The 18,253-nt window shown below is 39.7% G+C and overlaps 1 protein-coding gene across 2 annotated transcripts in view; it reads left to right on the forward strand.

The window, feature by feature from the left end:
* Positions 1 to 18,253, forward strand: part of ARID4A (AT-rich interaction domain 4A) — a 64,925-nt gene that overhangs the window by 37,519 nt on the left and 9,153 nt on the right. For both annotated transcript variants that reach the window (XM_063440248.1, XM_063440249.1), the window contains exons 12-16: positions 12,147 to 12,219; positions 15,703 to 15,797; positions 15,905 to 16,002; positions 17,537 to 17,759; positions 17,960 to 18,216. In XM_063440248.1, coding sequence (XP_063296318.1) covers positions 12,147 to 12,219; positions 15,703 to 15,797; positions 15,905 to 16,002; positions 17,537 to 17,759; positions 17,960 to 18,216 — 746 coding nt within the window. The remainder of the gene's footprint in view (positions 1 to 12,146; positions 12,220 to 15,702; positions 15,798 to 15,904; positions 16,003 to 17,536; positions 17,760 to 17,959; positions 18,217 to 18,253) is intronic.

Here is an 18,253-nt window from a genome sequence, read left to right on the forward strand (position 1 = left end):
CATGGAGATGACGTGGTTTGGGTGTCCATAGAGTCCCTTTAATTGTAAAAAAAAAAATGTATAGCTTAACAGGACACTATGGGCACCAATACCACAAATCTTTATAGTTTTTGCATTAAAAGTTGTGTAGAATGCTGCACCATCAGCCTGCCTCTTTGGTCACGCCTTCCCATTCCAGAAAAAAACTTCCTTATCAAATGTCTGCAAACAGCTCAGTCACTGACAGTACTGAATGAGCAGAACTGCAAAGCAGCTTCCATTAGAAGAAGAGGACACCCAGGAGGCATTTAGTAAGGACACCACTACCGGTTTATAGTTACTGTGACTGTCTGCAACCAGGTTATGAAAAGCCACTCACTCAGTGCTGTAGAGCCTGAGTTGTGTATATACATTTGATAAGGAGGTATTTCTAACATGAGGTGCATGGCTAAGGCATCAGAATTGTGGTGAAACATTCTGCAATACTATTTATTGTACAAAAACTGTAAATTTGAGCTTGCAAACGAATACAGCATGTTAAAGAGGCCAAAATCTATCAAATTAAAGTTGTATTGGTGCCTAGAGTGTCCATTTAAAGAATGTATATGTATATGGTTATAATATCAACTGAAAGCTATTTACTTTATGTACATGGATCTTGGAGATGAAGCTGGTTTGTGCTGGGTCTTCGTCTCTTCTTCTAAGCCTGACTTGTTTGTTAGTGCACTTCTTGTACAGCTCTCCAATGTATGATGGAGCTGTATAAAGAATTCAATATGCAAGAAGAAAAAAAATGGCGCGAAATATTTTAAATAAATATTACCACCAAAAACTAAATGTCAACCACTTGGGCATGCAGCAACCTACAAGGAGCTCTGACATAAATCCCCAGAATAAGCATAAAAAAACAAAAATAGTAGGTGTGCAAACAATGATGGAGATAACAGTGTAGAAAAAGCGACAATCAGAACATTAAAATATGCAAATCGCCCATCAACAAGAGCCTGATGGTTTATAAGGAAGAAATCTGTACAACCAGAGTAAAGATCACACTGTGATGGAGTGGATGAAATTATGTGGCAAACAAATATATACTTGCACTCTTCCTTACTAGTAGATCTCACTGATTTAAAATATATAAAATTAAAACACAGACCTGGTGCAATATTGTAAAAATATAATCTGGTACGTGGCAATCTGTAAGAATTGAACTCACAGTTGTGGAGTGGTTATAGTACTATATACAATATAACTATCAGGCACAGGGAGGATCAGACCCTTGTGTACGTTGGATCCAGACGTGGGTAATCAGACGAACTCACCATCAGCCGAAGATGTGAAGTAAAATACTTGATTCACACAAAAACAAATGTAAAAGTAAAAAGGATAGTTCTCACTGGACTGCAGCAGATCAAAGTCCTAGAAATTAGTAGATAAACAGTCCGAGTTCCGTCTCACTGTATCCCCCAGCTGATCGCCATCTCACTGTACACGTACATATACTTCCGGGTTCAGCTGTGCTACGCGTTTTGCCCCACCTGTCTGGGCTTTTTCAAGCATAAGATGAGTTCTCCTGTGGCCATCCTTTATATGCTGTTAGAGGAGTTACAATGTCCAGCCCTTTCTGGCATCACAGTCTACATAAAAAAAGTCCTAAAAGTGCAAATTACACCCTTTATTCACTCAGTCCATGAAAGCAAAATCATATTTTTAGTCTCTGAAACAAAACTTAAAAATGGACAAGTATTCTGAAACACTATAATAGATATATCAAAAACATGATTAAAGAGACCTGCTAATGCATAATACTATATCAACTAACCTAATACTAAGGCAATCAAATACATCCCTGAGAGCAGGATAAAAAAGGCATACCTAAATCACCAAACATTGAAATATTTTATACCACAATCGAAAAGATGCCAATTTCAAAGCATTGTATTACACACCTAATGTAACAAATTCATCAATTTAAAACCTTAGTCTTGTGTATCTTCAGTCTCTAGGGTGAACATATGAAAATGTATTTAAAAAAGTATAGATATGTTAAAAACATACCAAAAAAGCATAAATACCAAACTCTTCCCAAACAGATACACTATCTGATATATACTCTTGAAAAACAAAAACAAAGTAGGAATAATAAAATGTAAAATACCCTTAAAACTAAAATTGTGTATATAGTGTATAAAAAAACATTAGTAATAATTGCTGATAGTTCATGCTTTAGTGAATATTTTGGATAATAAACTTCAAATATGAACATTGATGGAATGATTTTACTTCGAAATGTTTTCACATATACGCACAGAATTTGTAGTGCTTTGCTGCTGACTTATGATCCACCCATACAACACGTGTACAAGTCTACTCCTCTGTGTCATGAAAACACTGTATTAGGATCAGAATGAGCCTGTGGCTCATCCGTTATTTTTTCAGAGTTTACTCACATTGCACTATAGTGCAGGAATCGCTGTTCATTCACAGGCACCCCGCTACGTGGAGGCTAAAGGTTTAAAACTTACTTTTTCTCCCTCGCCGCAGCTCGTCCCGCCACCATGGCAGAGATCATCAATCTTGGTGACTCCGCCAATCCAATGCTGCACCAATCCATATCTCCTCGTTGAGATGCATTGAATTAAGACATCTCTATGGGAAATGTTGATGCCTCCATGCAGAGCATGTGGACACTGAACGTTCGTGCAGCACTGAGCTTGGAAGCATCTCTGGTGGCCGTCTGAAAAGGCAGTGTTTACATTAAAAAGCCTGTAGCGACGGACTATAGACACCAGCACAACTACATTTAAGCTGTAGTTCTGGTGACTAAAGTGTTCTTTTAAGTGTGATTCCATTTTTTTGCTTTTGAATGGTATTTCACATAGTATGCGACGTGCCTTTGCTCCAGCACAGGGCGCTGATAAACAGTTTGCAATGTATATATCTGAAAAATAACTGACAAACTGCTCAGCTGGTAGCCTGTCTGTGTGGAGCTCTAGCAAGCTGAAAGGCACTAGCGTAACGGTTAATACGCAGATTTCCTTGAAGATTACCTTTTAAATCATTGAACAGACTTGTGGACTGAAAGTGATACAGGTATGCTAACTTCATGTAGAATGCACATTTTATTAAAGATGCTCCCCCTGCGGTGCGCTAAGCATTGTAACCCCTCTGATACCAAGGGTGGTCTCTTCACACAGGGTTATCCAGCTAAGTCAATGCTGAAAAGTCAAGGATTATTTAAAATAATGCTTTCATTACATAAACCTGTTCAAAAAGAATGACCTAAAAACTGTAATGGGATTATTTTAAATCTCTAGCTTAGGGGGGCAGCAGCCTTTTTCCACATGAGTACTGGATGTGATATCTGTAAATTAATGGAGGGCTGCCTTCTATATATATATCTATATATATATATATATATAATGTTGGCTCCCTAATTTGGTATTCTTATATATGGCAATCACACATTAGGATACCAAATTAGTGAACCACCTACTAAATGACTTAGTCATTTTTATTAATTTTGATCTTAATAACTTCCTAATCTGCTATTATTAGTATCATTTTTTTTAGCTCGTGGGATTGCCATATTTAAAGGGACACTGTAGTCATCAAAACAACTTTAGCTTAATGAAGCTGGTTTAGTGTATAGATCATGCACATGTCTCACGGCTTAATTTTCTGTCTCTGTCATTTAGGAGTTAAATACCTTTGTTTATGCAGCCCTATAGTGATGACTATAGTGTCCTTTTAAGGATACCAAATTAAAGAGCTATATTATTTAAATAAATAAATTAAAAAAAAAAAAAAAAAAACAGATTCACAGACATATTCAGAAAGATTCACACAAACCCACATGATTTGCTGTGCAGAAAGAGCACCGCTACCTTTACCCTAGCCTACCATAGTCTACCCTCAGTCCCAAGAGCTCAGCCAGTTTTATGTTGCACTCCTGGGGTGCCCAAAGATGGCCACTTTAACCTCGTGCCTGCCCTGCTCCAAGCCAGTTCATGAGCATTTGTGTGCCAGAAACTCGTAGAGGGTGGACCGTATAAAGCCTGCGGGGCTATAGGTTGCTGACCCCTACCCTAGTTAGTTTATTTGGATGTTGCTTTAGCCAGATTGCTAACAAAATATATTTAAAAAATTTAATTTTCGTATTTGTAGTTTGTGTGCTTCTGTTTATATTTATTATATATGGTAACTCCACATTGCAGTCTATGTATTTTTTCGTTCTGTATGTATTTATTGCTAATCTACATGTATATCGTTGTCAGTATTTGGAATCATTTGTACCTCTGCTAACAATCAAGTTACAGAGCAGAGGGGCAGACTATTACACTTCGGCTCATGCTACCAGGAAGCAATGTGTACAGTGATCATAGACCCTACATGAAACACCAATATGTTTTTAACACTGGGTAAATCGTCAAAGTAATGGTAACTGTAATCCTCAACCTCAAAACTCCTTCCACTTTCTAACCAGCCCATATGTGGTGGAGTCCAAACCGTAGGCCCTGTTTCTGTGCTGCTATCATGACTTCACAACCGGAGTACTGTGGTAAGGAGTGTTAAGCGGAAAACTTAAACCCTTCTTGCAGCCAGCTGGGTTTTTTTTTTGCTGCTCAGCACAACCTAGCATCATCTAGCACCAAGAAATTGAATACAAAATGCAGAATGTTTATTTGCCAAATCATTTTTTAAGACCTGAAACTCTGTAAATAAACTTATTTTATAAGAGCTCAGTTTTCGTCTCAGGTGTAGGTTGAATTTTTCAGTGCGCCATATGGAGAGAAGAACAGAAGAGAAATCCAATGGTATAATCCAATGGTATAGTACGTAAATATAAATGGATATATGAGCGTATATAATAATTACTCACAATTTCCAGAGCTAAAATCCAGCTCTGTTATGAAGTGCGTGAAGTGGAATGATCCCCACTCAAGGATATATGGAGTAGCAGTGATCCAACGGTAATTTCAGCCGGAAATAAAAAGATAAAATATATAGTGCTCTCTGTTTAACTAAAATATAAGTTAAAAGAAAGTTAAAATGTACTCACAATATGTTGAGCAGGCTTATACTGCTCGGTGTATGACGTTTGGGTGGTATAATCCCCACCTAAGGATTCTTTTTGGCGTGTTCTTATGAGATGGTAAAAGCAAAAAAGTCCGGTTAAAAATAGAATAAAATAAATAACTGAAAAGGAAAAATGGCCACTAAAATTTTTTAGGGCTAAAATTCCTTTATTGTAACAGTAATAAAATATATAAAATAATCTCTAAACGCGTTTCGCCAATAAAAGGCTTCTTCAAGTAGAGTATAATGAAAAGGCATGAACCTGACTAACTGCTTTATATAAGGGACCATAATAGTATTGAAATTACAAATTTCCCGCCAAAATGACACCATATTGAACTTGGTTTTTAAATACATAACAAAAAAGGATGGCATTAATAAGAAGAATAAACAGACATGATAGCAAGTTATAAATGTATATAAATATGTAAAACGAGGTGTTAAACTAATGTAAAAAAAAAAAAATGTGACGCGCGGCTACGTGACTTTTTTCAATATCGTTTTACATTAGTTTAACACCTCGTTTTACATATTTATATACATTTAGAACTTGCTATCATGTCTGTTTATTCTTATTAATGCCATCCTTTTTTGTTATGTATTTAAAAACCAAGTTCAATATGGTGTCATTTTGGCGGGAAATTTGTAATTTCAATACTATTATGGTCCCTTATATAAAGCATTTGTTAGTCAGGTTTATGCCTTTTCATTATACTCTACTTGAAGAAGCCTTTTGTTGGCGAAACGCGTTTAGAGATTATTTTATATATTTTATTACTGTTACAATAAAGGAATTTTAGCCCTAAAAAAAATGTTAGTGGCCATTTTTCCTTTTCAGTTATTTATTCTATTTTAACTTGACTTTTTTGCTTTTACCATCTCATAAGAACACGCCAAAAAGAATCCTTAGGTGGGGATTATACCACCCAAACGTCATACACCGAGCAGTATAAGCCTGCTCAACATATTGTGAGAACATTTTAACTTTCTTTTAACTTATATTTTAGTTAAACAGAGAGCACTATATATTTTATTTTTTTATTTCCGGCTGAAATTACTGTTGGATCACTGCTACTCCATATATCCTTGAGTGGGGATCATTCCACTTCACGCACTTCATACCAGAGCTGGATTTTAGCTCTGGAAATTGTGAGTAATTATTATATACGCTCATATATCCATTTATATTTACGTACTATACCATTGGATTTCTCTTCTGTTCTTCTCTCCATATGGCGCACTGAAAAATTCAACCTACACCTGAGACGAAAATACCGCTGTCCCACAAGAACCTCTTTTTTACTGTGGACTATTATTCTGGACTTTATTTGTAACTACTTTTGAGTTTATTTTTATACATATTCTTCTGTATTAAAGGAGCACCCTTTCTTCTATTTTTATTGTTCTATTTTAACCATTTATAAAGGTTTGGAGGGTACTCCCTTGTTTATAGGTGTGCTGCCTATTTTATATATTTTCATATTTGTGGCACTTTAGCGCTGATCCTATTTCGATTTTCTCCATAGTTACTTGGTGGCCTGTGTTATTAGACCACTTGCATGTGACTAGTAAGAAGTAATGGGTGGACTACCTTCTCTTGCTTTGTTAAAATTACTTGATGTTGTCTTAGAAGTCTGCATCAAACTTGGTCTCTTACTTCTAAGTTGAGATTTGCCCCAGTGTGCCTGTAGATTAGATGGTTCCTATAGTATTGATGTCCATGCCTTGCATGTGGTCAATATATCTTTATTCTGGACATTGATAACAAAGCTTTTTGGATTATGGCAGCTGTAGGTGGATTAATAATAACGTTTTGGCATTTATCTTGATATTCTTTGCTATAGAAATACAAAAAACATGTTGTTCTTTTACTTTTGTGGGTTGTTCCAGGTTCTGATCCATCATCTTTAACTGTTTGAGGGCCCAGAGCTTGCATGGCCTGGCTGCCATGTAGAAGAAGAAAAACGTAGAATGATTTTGATATTTTTTTCAGTTTAGTGAAATAACTGTGTGGCTCGAGGAGGCTCTTAGAGAGGCAGTGAATGTGTGTGCGCCCCCCCAGGAAGGCAGGATGCTCTCAGAGAGGCAGTATGTGTGTCCCCAGGAAGGCAGGGGGCTCTCAGGGAGGCAGTGTGTCCCCCCCCCTAGGAAGGCAGGGGGCTCTCAGAGAGGCAGTGTGTGCCCCTCCAGGAAGGCAGGGGGCTCTCAGAGAGGTAGTGTGTGCCCCTCCAGGAAGGCAGGATGCTCTCAGAGAGGCAGTGTGTGCCCCCCCAGGAAGGCAGGATGCTCTCAGAGAGGCAGTGTGTGCCCCCCCCCCCCCCCCCCCAGGAAGGCAGGGGGCTCTCAGAGAGGCAGTGTGTGCCCCTCCAGGAAGGCAGGGGGCTCTCAGAGAGGCAGTGTGTGTCCCCAGGAAGGCAGGGGGCTCTCAGAGAGGCAGTGTGTGTCCCCTAGGAAGGCAGGGGGGCTCTCAGAGAGGCAGTGTGTGCCCCTCCATGAAGGCAGGGGGCTCTCAGAGAGGCAGTGTGTGCCCCTCCAGGAAGGCAGGGGGCTCTCAGAGAGGCAGTGTGTGTCCCCAGGAAGGCAGGGGGCTCTTAGAGGGGCAGTGTGTGTGTGTCCCCAGGAGGGCAGGGGGCTCTCAGAGAGGCAGTATGTGTGTCCCCAGGAAGGCAGGGGGCTCTTAGAGGGGCAGTGTGTGTGTGTCCCCAGGAAGGCAGGGGGCTCTCAGAGAGGCAGTGTGTGTGTCCCAGGAAGGCAGGGGGCTCTCAGAGAGGCAGTATGTGTGTCCCAGGAAGGCAGGGGGCTCTCAGAGAGGCAGTGTGTGTGTCCCAGGAAGGCAGGGGGCTCTCAGAGATGCAGTATGTGTGTCCCCAGGAAGGCAGGGGGCTCTCAGAGGGGCAGTATGTGTGTCCCCAGGACGGCAGGGAGCCCATTGTGTCTGATGGAGGGGTGACATGGCCAGTGATGGGGATTGTTTTTTTTTTATTATTTGTGGGCTGTGAGAACACAGGGCTCTCTCCCCCTGTCGGGGGGCTGCCTACAGTGTTGCCATGGAGACGGGCTGCTGGGTGCAGTGCGCATGCTCGGCCGGGCAGGAAGGCTGAGCAGAGGCTGGCGAGCTGCCAGGGGAGGCTGCCAGATGCTGGGACATGGGGCTGGCTCTCTCCTTTCTTCATCTCCTGTCTGATCCTTCCCGTCCGGCACACGGCCCCCGGGTACTCTGCCCCCACACCGCCACGATCTGTCTGTAGGTAAGCGATGTGTGCGAGCTGGGCGGGCAGCATGGCTCGGTGTGCACGGTAATGCTATGTAAATAGTGCGAGATCTGCCGCCAGAGCGAGATGGGAGCTGGTCTCAGACTGGGAGTACAAGCTGTCAGCCCACAGCACAGAGCTGGGAGACTGGCCAGGCTCTCTCCGGCGGTAAATGGCGAGCTGGCCTGGCTGCACACGCTCAGCTCGCCATGCAGGCAGCACACAATGATGGGAAGGAAGGCAGTGTTTCCATGGAGGAGTTAGATGGCAGCAGAGATCCATCCTCATACAATCTAGCCATGAGGCTGTCTGATAGTGTGTGTCTGATACAATGTAGCCATGAGACTGTGTGTGTGTGTCTGATACAATGTAGCCATGAGACTGTGTGTGTGTGTGTCTGATACAATGTAGCCATGAGGATGTGTGTGTGTGTGTGTGTGTGTCTCTCTCTCTAATACAATGATTCCATGATGCTGTGTGTGTGTGTGTGTCTCTCTCTCTCTCTAATACAATGTAGCCATGAGACTGTGTGTGTGTGTGTGTGTCTGATACAATGTAGCCATGAGGATGTGTGTGTGTGTGTGTGTGTCTCTCTCTCTAATACAATGATTCCATGATGCTGTGTGTGTGTGTGTCTCTCTCTCTCTCTAATACAATGTAGCCATGAGACTGTGTGTGTGTGTGTCTCTGATACAATGTAGCCTAGCCATGAGGCTGTTTGGCTGATACTGTGTGTGTGTTACAATGTAGCCATTAGTGAGTGTGTCTCTCTCTTTCTCTGTCTGATACAATGTGGTCATGAGGCTTTGTGAGTGTGTGTGTGTGTGTGTACACACAGAGTGGCTGCACACAGGATCCATCCATTGTTTGCTGCAGCCTTTTAAACATCGCCTTCGTGGATTTTTCATATTTCTTTGTGATTTATTCAGAGATGACAAATCGCTGGGCTCATCTTTCGCATTCTGAATGCAGTCTTTCCTTCATGCTGGAGTAACCCTCTGTGTTTTACTCTCCTGAACAAACTGCCCTGTTTTTTCTTATGTCTGCTTCCTCCACAGACACATGGGAAGCATTGAAAGGCTGTCCTAATTGGCTTTTTAAATGCATGCGTTTTGTCTTAGCTTGTTCTTGCTGTGATTCGCGGGTAGAAGTTACTGTTAGTGGCTTAGGATGATATGTATCCAGCCATTTTTCCTGCATCATTGTACTTCCTATTGCGCTTGTCTTTGCCAATTAATGTCTCCTCTTATTACTAATCAGCAGTCTGCCTTCCATGCAAATGCTTTGCAATGGCTGCACAGCAGTGAAGCAGGGTGCGTTGGTAGAGCAACTAGACATTTTATATAGCTTTACTATGTTAAATACTTCTTTAGTTTTTTATATTTAAACTGCTGCAGTGTCAACCTCTCTGATCAGAATAAGTCTAAGCACTTAAAAGAAAAAGTTTTAAATGCCCCAAGGCAGCTAAGAAACCGATGCAGCAAAATGTAAACTATATTGCAATGTTGGTATGTATGGAGTCAAAAGTTAATATCCACAAAGCCATAGATCTTTGTGACAAGAGCCCCCGAACATAGTGTACTTTCTGTTTATGTGATCACAAACGGTGCCCCTGATCTTTCTAACTCCACTGGGAAATGAAGCTTGATTTTAATCAGTGGCACTCGGACAGTGGACGACTTCGGGTTCCAAGATCCTGTCAGTGAGCAGCAAGATACCCTGACGGGTAAAACTATTGCCTTTCAAATAAGTTCCCAAAAACGTCCTGTTTTTGGAGTCAACAGATGGCAAACAAGACTGTTGTTATATTATTCTGTATTTGTTGTCATATATATTTGATGGGCTGCTACAATCAAATCTGCAATAATAATAAAAAATAAAGAAAAAAATTCAATTCAAATGTGTGCCTCCTTCATTTTACAAGTGTTCAAAATGTCTATATCACTTTTTCGTTGCTGTGCCTTACCCGCAGCCATATCATGAGAAGTCCCATGATGCTGCTTTTTGGGAGATTTCATAAGTCTACCTTTCCTCTGTGCAGAGAGAGAGATGTACATAACATATTAACTGTTCTGCTAAATGTACAAAATTAGAGAGAAACAAATGGTGAGTTTTGGGACTGCTGGTATCATAAACATGAGTTGACTCAGTTGTTTGTGTATCTTATGATACAGTTGTGGTAGTGTAAAGCAACTTATGGTTCATCAGCTGCTGTGATCCTTTGCACAATGAACGTTGCTGAAACACTGTTTATGGGGTTCAGCTATACACAAAATTATAGCAAGTGCAGTGTACAATACGTCTTACGCATCATATGTAAATGAAGGTGATATAAGATGACACCATAACATGTTGTTGAGCAGTTCATAACATAGCGCAGTAGGTTATCATCGCCCCCCTCATGACCTGACGACCGCGGTTTATTGGTTTATCGCCAGTCTGGAGTGTTATTGTGACGGAAGGGGGAGGGAGACTTGAGAGAGGTTTGATTCTTTCCCAGTCCCTTACCCTTCTTGTTCATATTGTCGGCCAGTACACAGGGTCCTTGTGTGTTATGTGTATTACAGTATGGACCCACCATGCCGGTTATATTTTGTTTATCTGTGAGCATGCTGGTTTCTTATGGACGTAGGTGCTGGGTTACTCTCCCCCACCGCTCTTTGCTGTGAACGTTGAATGACTGTGATGGAAGCTGTAGCTAACATGGAAGGGTATAGATATCCTATGGCACACAGCTCTCTCAGTAATTGGCTGGCTATGACAGAGGTTGTAGTGTGCAACTGTTGCAGTTCTGGTACGCACTGGCTTTATTACACCTAGAAAGTAAAAATGTTGGCACACTATATACATAAATTAAACTACCTCCATATATATCTTCCTTTCCGCTCACCATAATGATATTATATATATAGTGTGTGTGTGTGTTTAAAATCAGAATGCTCTTTCTGGACTTTCTTGCTGTGTGAAGGGATTCTTCTATTAATCCATAATACAGACCGTTCAGTCAATGATTCAGTACTGTACCTGACCTTTTTTTTTTCTTTAAAAAAAAAAAAAAGGAATTTAACCCCTTAAGGACACATGACATGTAGGACATGTCATGATTCCCTTTTATTCCAGAAGTTTGGTCCTTAAGGGGTTAAAGTCCGTGAGAGGACTGAAACATCGACTGAACGGTCTGTATAATGTGTTAATCAAAGAGTCACTTCACATAGCAAGAACGTCCAAATTCTGCTTCGTGTCCTGTCCTAATTCATAGCTGTATTATCCGGGATGGGAGTAGCTGCTCTTTACTGAAAGCTGTACGGCTTACCGTTGGCTTGGGAAAAGAAAAAAAATCCGAATCGATTCATTAGTGTTTTGCACTGATTTTAATAGAGAGCCGACGGCGAACCATGGCGCTTGTTGGCAGCTTATGCAATATTACCTGCAATAACATAGAAAACTATCGTTCTAATGTTTTGTTTTAAATGATGCGCTAAAGCCTGTCTTTATACATGTTCAAGCGAGGTTTTTTTTACCAGTCAAAGTAGAGAGCAATTACTGTTAAATACATTTGTACTTTTCATACACACATATTATACAAACGATTAGTCTCACGGAGTTCAAACTGTATGTGGGATACTAACATGTAATCCCAGGATGGGACGTATTTACCAAGTATACCTATTCCGGTACTTTTTTCCCCATTCGTTTACCATGTGGTTTAATATTTGTCTTGCTGGTAAGACATTCTAGTTGTTAGATGATGACGCTTTATTTGCCAACGTTTAATAAAAGTGTTCTTATCTTTAAAAGTGTGGATTGTAAAGTTCCAATCTTTGTTTGTTCTTCCAGCCTGAAGAGGAGGCAGACCCAGAGGAGAGAGAGAACTTCCTTCAGCAGCTTTATAAGTTTATGGAAGACAGAGGTACAGTATAATGCAGTGTTTAAATCCTGCTATTCATGTGTGAAATGAATTCCTAGTTCAAACAGATCATATTTCAGTTCTTTTATTTATTGTTGGCAATGTATCTAAGTGCAGTTTTAAAACAATCTATGCACCCAATTACTCGGTTAAACAAAACTGTCTTTTTTTTAAATAAACAACATTGTTACCTTCATTTTGTCATATTTCTGTAAATGATTTTATTTAACAAAGAAACACTGATGGCAAATGTCCCTCTTGGTCATAATCTTCCTATCTAAAAGCTGTGTCTAGTCTACACAAAGCTACATGATTGTACTTCTAATTCATTAAAAAGATTACCAAAACACAAAATAAATATCACTGTTTAGTACATATACCCCAAATGAAAACTTCCATGTATTTCATTATGCATTTTTTTCACTGGTGGTATAGCTAAAAACGGCTTGTAAAACCTGCAGTACTCTTGTCTGCAGCCTTTTCAAGCCCTCCCCTTCTAACCCCGCCCAGACTTTCTGTGGCTGTCCAATCACAGACTTCCCAATACAGCTCAATGAGAGGTTTTTGAAAGCCAGTTACTCTGGGCAATTGCCGCCTCTCGAGTTTAGCGCCACTGACTGGGACCAGTTGTCTGATTGACAGGCATGGGGGTGTACCAAGGTTAATCTATAAAAGTGTCAATTTCTATTGAAGTCTGCACTTTGTAAAATGGAAAAAGAGACGATAAAGCTGAAGTGCCTTAGAGATCTGGAGTGTCCGTTTAGTCTTTTTGGAGAGGATGCTGTTTATAAATGCAGTATCCATTGCTGGTGACATGTTGTAGAATGTACCAGCAGGGAAATTACAAATACTCAAAGTTCACCCCTGTATTAATATATTAACGTCTCATCTGCTGTATGTTAAAACACTGATATGTGCATTTTGGGGTTAATTTCTGTGCCTAGGTATGAATGATTACAAGATCAGGGTGCTTTAAGAGACTTTGAAAAGTTAAAGCCAAATGTAATCAGATTTAAACCTTTACTTGCTTTTTGCGTTTGAGCTTTTGTGATTCTTCTCCAGCACCCAGACTCCTCTTGCCACTTATGTTGTGTCTGGTTTATATAATAAATCTGTTTTAGTAAAATCATATTGAACACCTGTGTGAATGCCCAGTTCGGGTGCTATGAAACAGTAGCCTGTAAATATTTCCCAAAGCCCTCCTCCTTGTGTGCTGCATTGTAGATGTTAAGTCACCGGATAGTTTAATTACTTAGCCTGTTTGACCTGCAGCCAGATTCAAACCATGCTTTTAAAAACTATCTTATTATTTGTGGAGAAAATAGTTCTATTCATAGAATAATTAAAGCATTCTTTGTAACGATTTCTAGAATTCTCCTTTTCCCAACACGTTACATTTGTATGCAAACATTTGGGCACCTTGACAAAGTAATCTGTTGTTGATTGCCATTAACACTTACTCGAAAAAATGGAATTGCTACATATATCCATTTTAATGCACCATTACTATTAACTGACTAGATAAAACACCGTTAATATGTAAAGCGTATGTGTGCACCCTGTAGTTACCATTAACACTATCTGTGCAGAAATCACAGCCTCCAGACACTTGTGTTTGCCTAATCTACCTTACAGAATACTACTAGTTAAGAAATCTATTTTAACTGTTTCTCACACGCTGTATGTTTGAGATCACCCCAGGCATGTTTAATGTTATTCAAGCCTGGGGACTGCGAAGACCATTTCAAAATCTTAATATCTTGACGTAGTACATGTTGATTTAAGATGTGATTTGGATCATTGTTTTATTGGAATATTTAGCTAGTTTTAAGCTTGAGTTTTTCCCGGATTGTGGAACATTATTAGCTGTTAGGGTTTGTTAATATTTGTCAGAATCCACTCTTCCTTCTACTCTGACCGTATGTTCTGTGTCACACAACCTCGAAACAGACTAGAGTAACCCCCTGCGTAACAGTTGGAGATAAATGTATATATATACACGTATTTGAATAAAATACCTTTCTAAGCATAACGATTGAGATTGCAGCCAAATATATGCAGATTTTACATTTTGTTTCCACTGCAATAGGAGTGTTAACATGTTTGGCTCCAGTAAAAAGACGTTATTTTGTCGGGGTGCCAACACTTGTCATACAGCCTGTATGTTTTAGCAATCATGACATCGCTCCGTTTGTGCTGCAGCTTCTCACCTGATATATCCGATGCTGGGTTACACAGCTATCTATTAGATGTTTGAGGCAATGTATTTTTTCTTTATATTGAATAAATAATTAATAAATGATTCTACCAGGTGGGATTTCTGAAATTCCTTTCATGTTATTGAACATTGCTTATTGAAATGGAAAGTGTTGCTGGCCAGTGCATATGTTTTTACATTGGGAATTGTTTCTACCAGACTAAAGCACATTTCTCTACTCTATATATATATATATATATTATACATTTATTCTGTATTGCTATTCTGCACAACCTAACCAGGCCTCTTGGCCTTAAATAGAAATCTATAGAATATTTACGTAACTTAATTTTTCCTTTTTCCCCATAGAGTTTAGTGAATCTGTAACACTTGCTGATGTCTACTGTTACTGACCATAAATCTCATTCTGCTGTTTAGAACTAAAAGTGAATTAATTTTGACTTGATAAAACTGTAATCAAGGCTCCTGGTGGTTGTGTTTCGTGAAGCTGTGGATTAGGAGATCTCTCATCAACCTGATTTCGATTTTTCTATTTTTGCAGTGTCTGCCTCCAGACATCAGACTGTAGGCTGTCCCTACCCACCGACCTGACCAAGAGACCATGCCACGGGGGTGCTCGCCTCCCCAAGGCTGTGACTTGTTCTGTAAGTTTGGTCGGTCTGTGTGGGGGCCCTAAAGGTTTCAATAACTCATCATTTTAGGGAGACATCCGTCCTTGGGTAATACAAGTTACCTGCCTTAACTGCTTCTTTTATTAGGCTGATCTCCTCCTCCTTCTTTTCCTGTTTTTTTTTTTTTTTTTTGGGAGCCTTACAAAACAGCTGGCTGCAATTTCTAGAGAGTATCATATCCTGCTTTTCTCATCCACAGGAGCAAGAATGCTTCCAGCTGCCTCCAAAAATCAAAGGTCATACCATTGCTACAGACAGCATGGTTTTAGTGTTTCTTTTACATGGATTTAATGTCCTTGAACAAACTTTACTGGTATAAGCAGAGATTTGTATTATTCGTCCTGTTCACTGTCCATGTTTTCAGTGTGGCTAAAATATTTTCTTTTCAACCTCCTTGTCAGCCACCAACTAAGATCTTAAATTGACTTTTATTTAAGGTGTGCGCATGCTGGGTCTCTGAGGTACTGGCCATATGACGTGTCCTGGGTATATCTGCCTCCCTGCTGGTGTCATTCCATCCGTGATAGCAAAATACAGTTATCTTTATATTTTCTCTGGATGTTTGATTAACACTCAGGTTTCTTTTGTGTCCATTAGGAACCCCAATCAACAAGCCACCTGTATTGGGCTACAAGGATCTGAACCTCTTCAAACTCTTTAGACTCGTGTATCTTCAGGGTGGTTGTGACAATGTAGGTTGATGCTTTATTTGTTTCTGTTTTTGTGTTTTAACAAATGTTGGAGTTTAGAGAGAGCAATCTTTTTCTTTTTTTTTTCTTTTTTTCTTTTCATACTTCAGATTGAAAGTGGGGCTGTCTGGAAGCAAATTTATATGGACCTTGGAATTCCAATTTTAAATTCAGCAGCTTCCTACAATGTAAAAACTGCTTACAAAAAGTGAGTATTACTGTGTAACCGGAAGCAATGTATTTTTTTAAACCACATACTTTTCAATAAGGCTTGGCACGTGTATATATTACCATTTCTGTTCTAATTGTGACCACACTTGTCGCTGTTCTTGCTGCATTGAGTTTCCAGCTAATGGAAAGTGTATCCCTTGCCGTGCTACAGATGCGGTGATAAGACAGTGGTACGTCGGTGTTATGGTATCTGTAATCCTATGTCTGGCAGGGGATCGGGGGTGTTACAAACTTTGTAAACCTTTAGAACCCGAACCCCGTAAGAGCTAATGGCTTTCAATGGAATTCCGACAGTCTGCTCTTTGCAAAATTTCTGGCGGAATTTTATGTTCTGTTCATTTAGCATCAGCAGCTCTTTATGGTCTTGTCATCACTGAATATTAAACATAGCGTTTGTAAGGACCAAATTCTTAGAACAATCATTAGTTCTTGATAGGATAAAAATAATCCTAAAATGAAATGTCAAGTTCTATATTGATTTTGGTAATTATCAGAAAAGGGCACCATTGCTTCTATGTCTACTTGGAACACCATATTACTAATATTGGTGAGCAGAAGACCCTGCACCATTGATTTTATTATTATTAGCATTTTTATAGCAAACATTCTGCAGCGCTTTACAATTTTTAGATGGGTATTTTTGACAAGTAATTTAAATACAGAAAATGAACAAAGACAAGAGGTGAAGAAGACCCTACTCAAACGAGCTTACAAAGGAAAGGGTGGGGTGGGGGGTAGTGATTGATGTCGGTGTCAAATATTTTGGTAGTAAATATTCCTGTTCACTGTGCAATGGGTGAAGGAAATTTCGAGCAGCACCAACAAAACATTGAGTTGGTTACACAGTGTTTATAAACCACAGATGTCATTTACAGAAATGTTGCAGGGGTACTTAGATTAATGGAAGCGAGCATTTGAACTAAATTCATTGTGTATAGCTACCAAAGGTGATTATCAAACGTTACAGGCTGGGTATATTCACAAAGTTATCACAGTGGGCCGAACTTGGAATTCCTCTTGTGTGTGCTGATGGTATTGAGACTGCAGGCTGCAAAAATACTTCTGGTGCAGCAGTGCTGTGCACACTGGGGCATGTAGGGAGAGACATATCTTTAATTGTCAATTCTAAAGCTATGATCGTGTGAAGCCGTTTACATGGAAACCTATAGAATCTGCACGAGGCATGCTCAACCTTTTCGGAAGTTGAGGTCCGCTTCAAAAATTTGGTATGCATCACGGGCCACACTATAGGCAAGGTTCTGTTAATGAGAACACTGACTGCTTCTTCATTTATTTATTTTTTTGTACTAATATTTCAATGTTCTATTTCTGTGGTAGCTAATCGTGCTCCAGATAAGTCAGTCATTTTTATCCTCCATGACTTGGAGTGTTTCAAGCGCGTGTGCAGTTTTAGTAAATAACTGGCTAATTATGGGTTACTAGTGGCATTACAGAACTGTTAACAGCTGGATGATTTGTCATTTCTTTACCCATCGTGTGCTTGTTTCAAGGTATCTTTATGGATTTGAGGAGTACTGCCGTTCTGCGGACATTCAGTTTAGGACAATTCATCACAATGATCCTAAACCAGTAAAAGAGAGTGAGCCAGAAGTAAAACCAATGGAGAACACTGACACAGAGGCCATAGCACTTCCAGTAGACGTGAAGGAAGATGATGAGACCGATTCTAGCAGCGAAAATGGAAGAGAGGACACCGAGATTAAAACACCAAGGGTATGGTTTTACTGGCACAAAAGTGTGGATTAATACAGACTTCTTTGTAAAAATAAAGTGGGCAACAATTAATTATATTATTATTTTAAAAAAAAATGATATTTATTTTTATAACGTGCACTTTTGTTTTAATTGATTTTAATTTCACGTTAAAAGCTGTATGTCAAAAATCTTTTGACAATAATTTCTGTGTCCCCCAGGGGAGGCGGAGACCAATTACCACTGTTCCTATGGTAAATGATCCTGAAGAAAGCGAGAAGCGCAAAGACAGCAACAAGGAAAATAAAGATGTCGAAGAAGACCTCGAACAAACTGAGGAAAAAAAGGAAAATGACAGCACTCCAGGACGCAGGAGCTTACCATGCAAACCAAAAGCAGAACGCAAAATCCAGAAAGCGGAGGAGTCTGAGCAGGAATCCGATGAAGATGATGATGATGATGATAAAGAGAGTGACATGTGAGTTAAGACATGCATGTGTGGTTTTAAAGTAGCG

The sequence above is a fragment of the Pelobates fuscus genome, chromosome 13 (assembly GCF_036172605.1).
Source record: "Pelobates fuscus isolate aPelFus1 chromosome 13, aPelFus1.pri, whole genome shotgun sequence".
Lineage (NCBI taxonomy): Eukaryota > Metazoa > Chordata > Amphibia > Anura > Pelobatidae > Pelobates > Pelobates fuscus.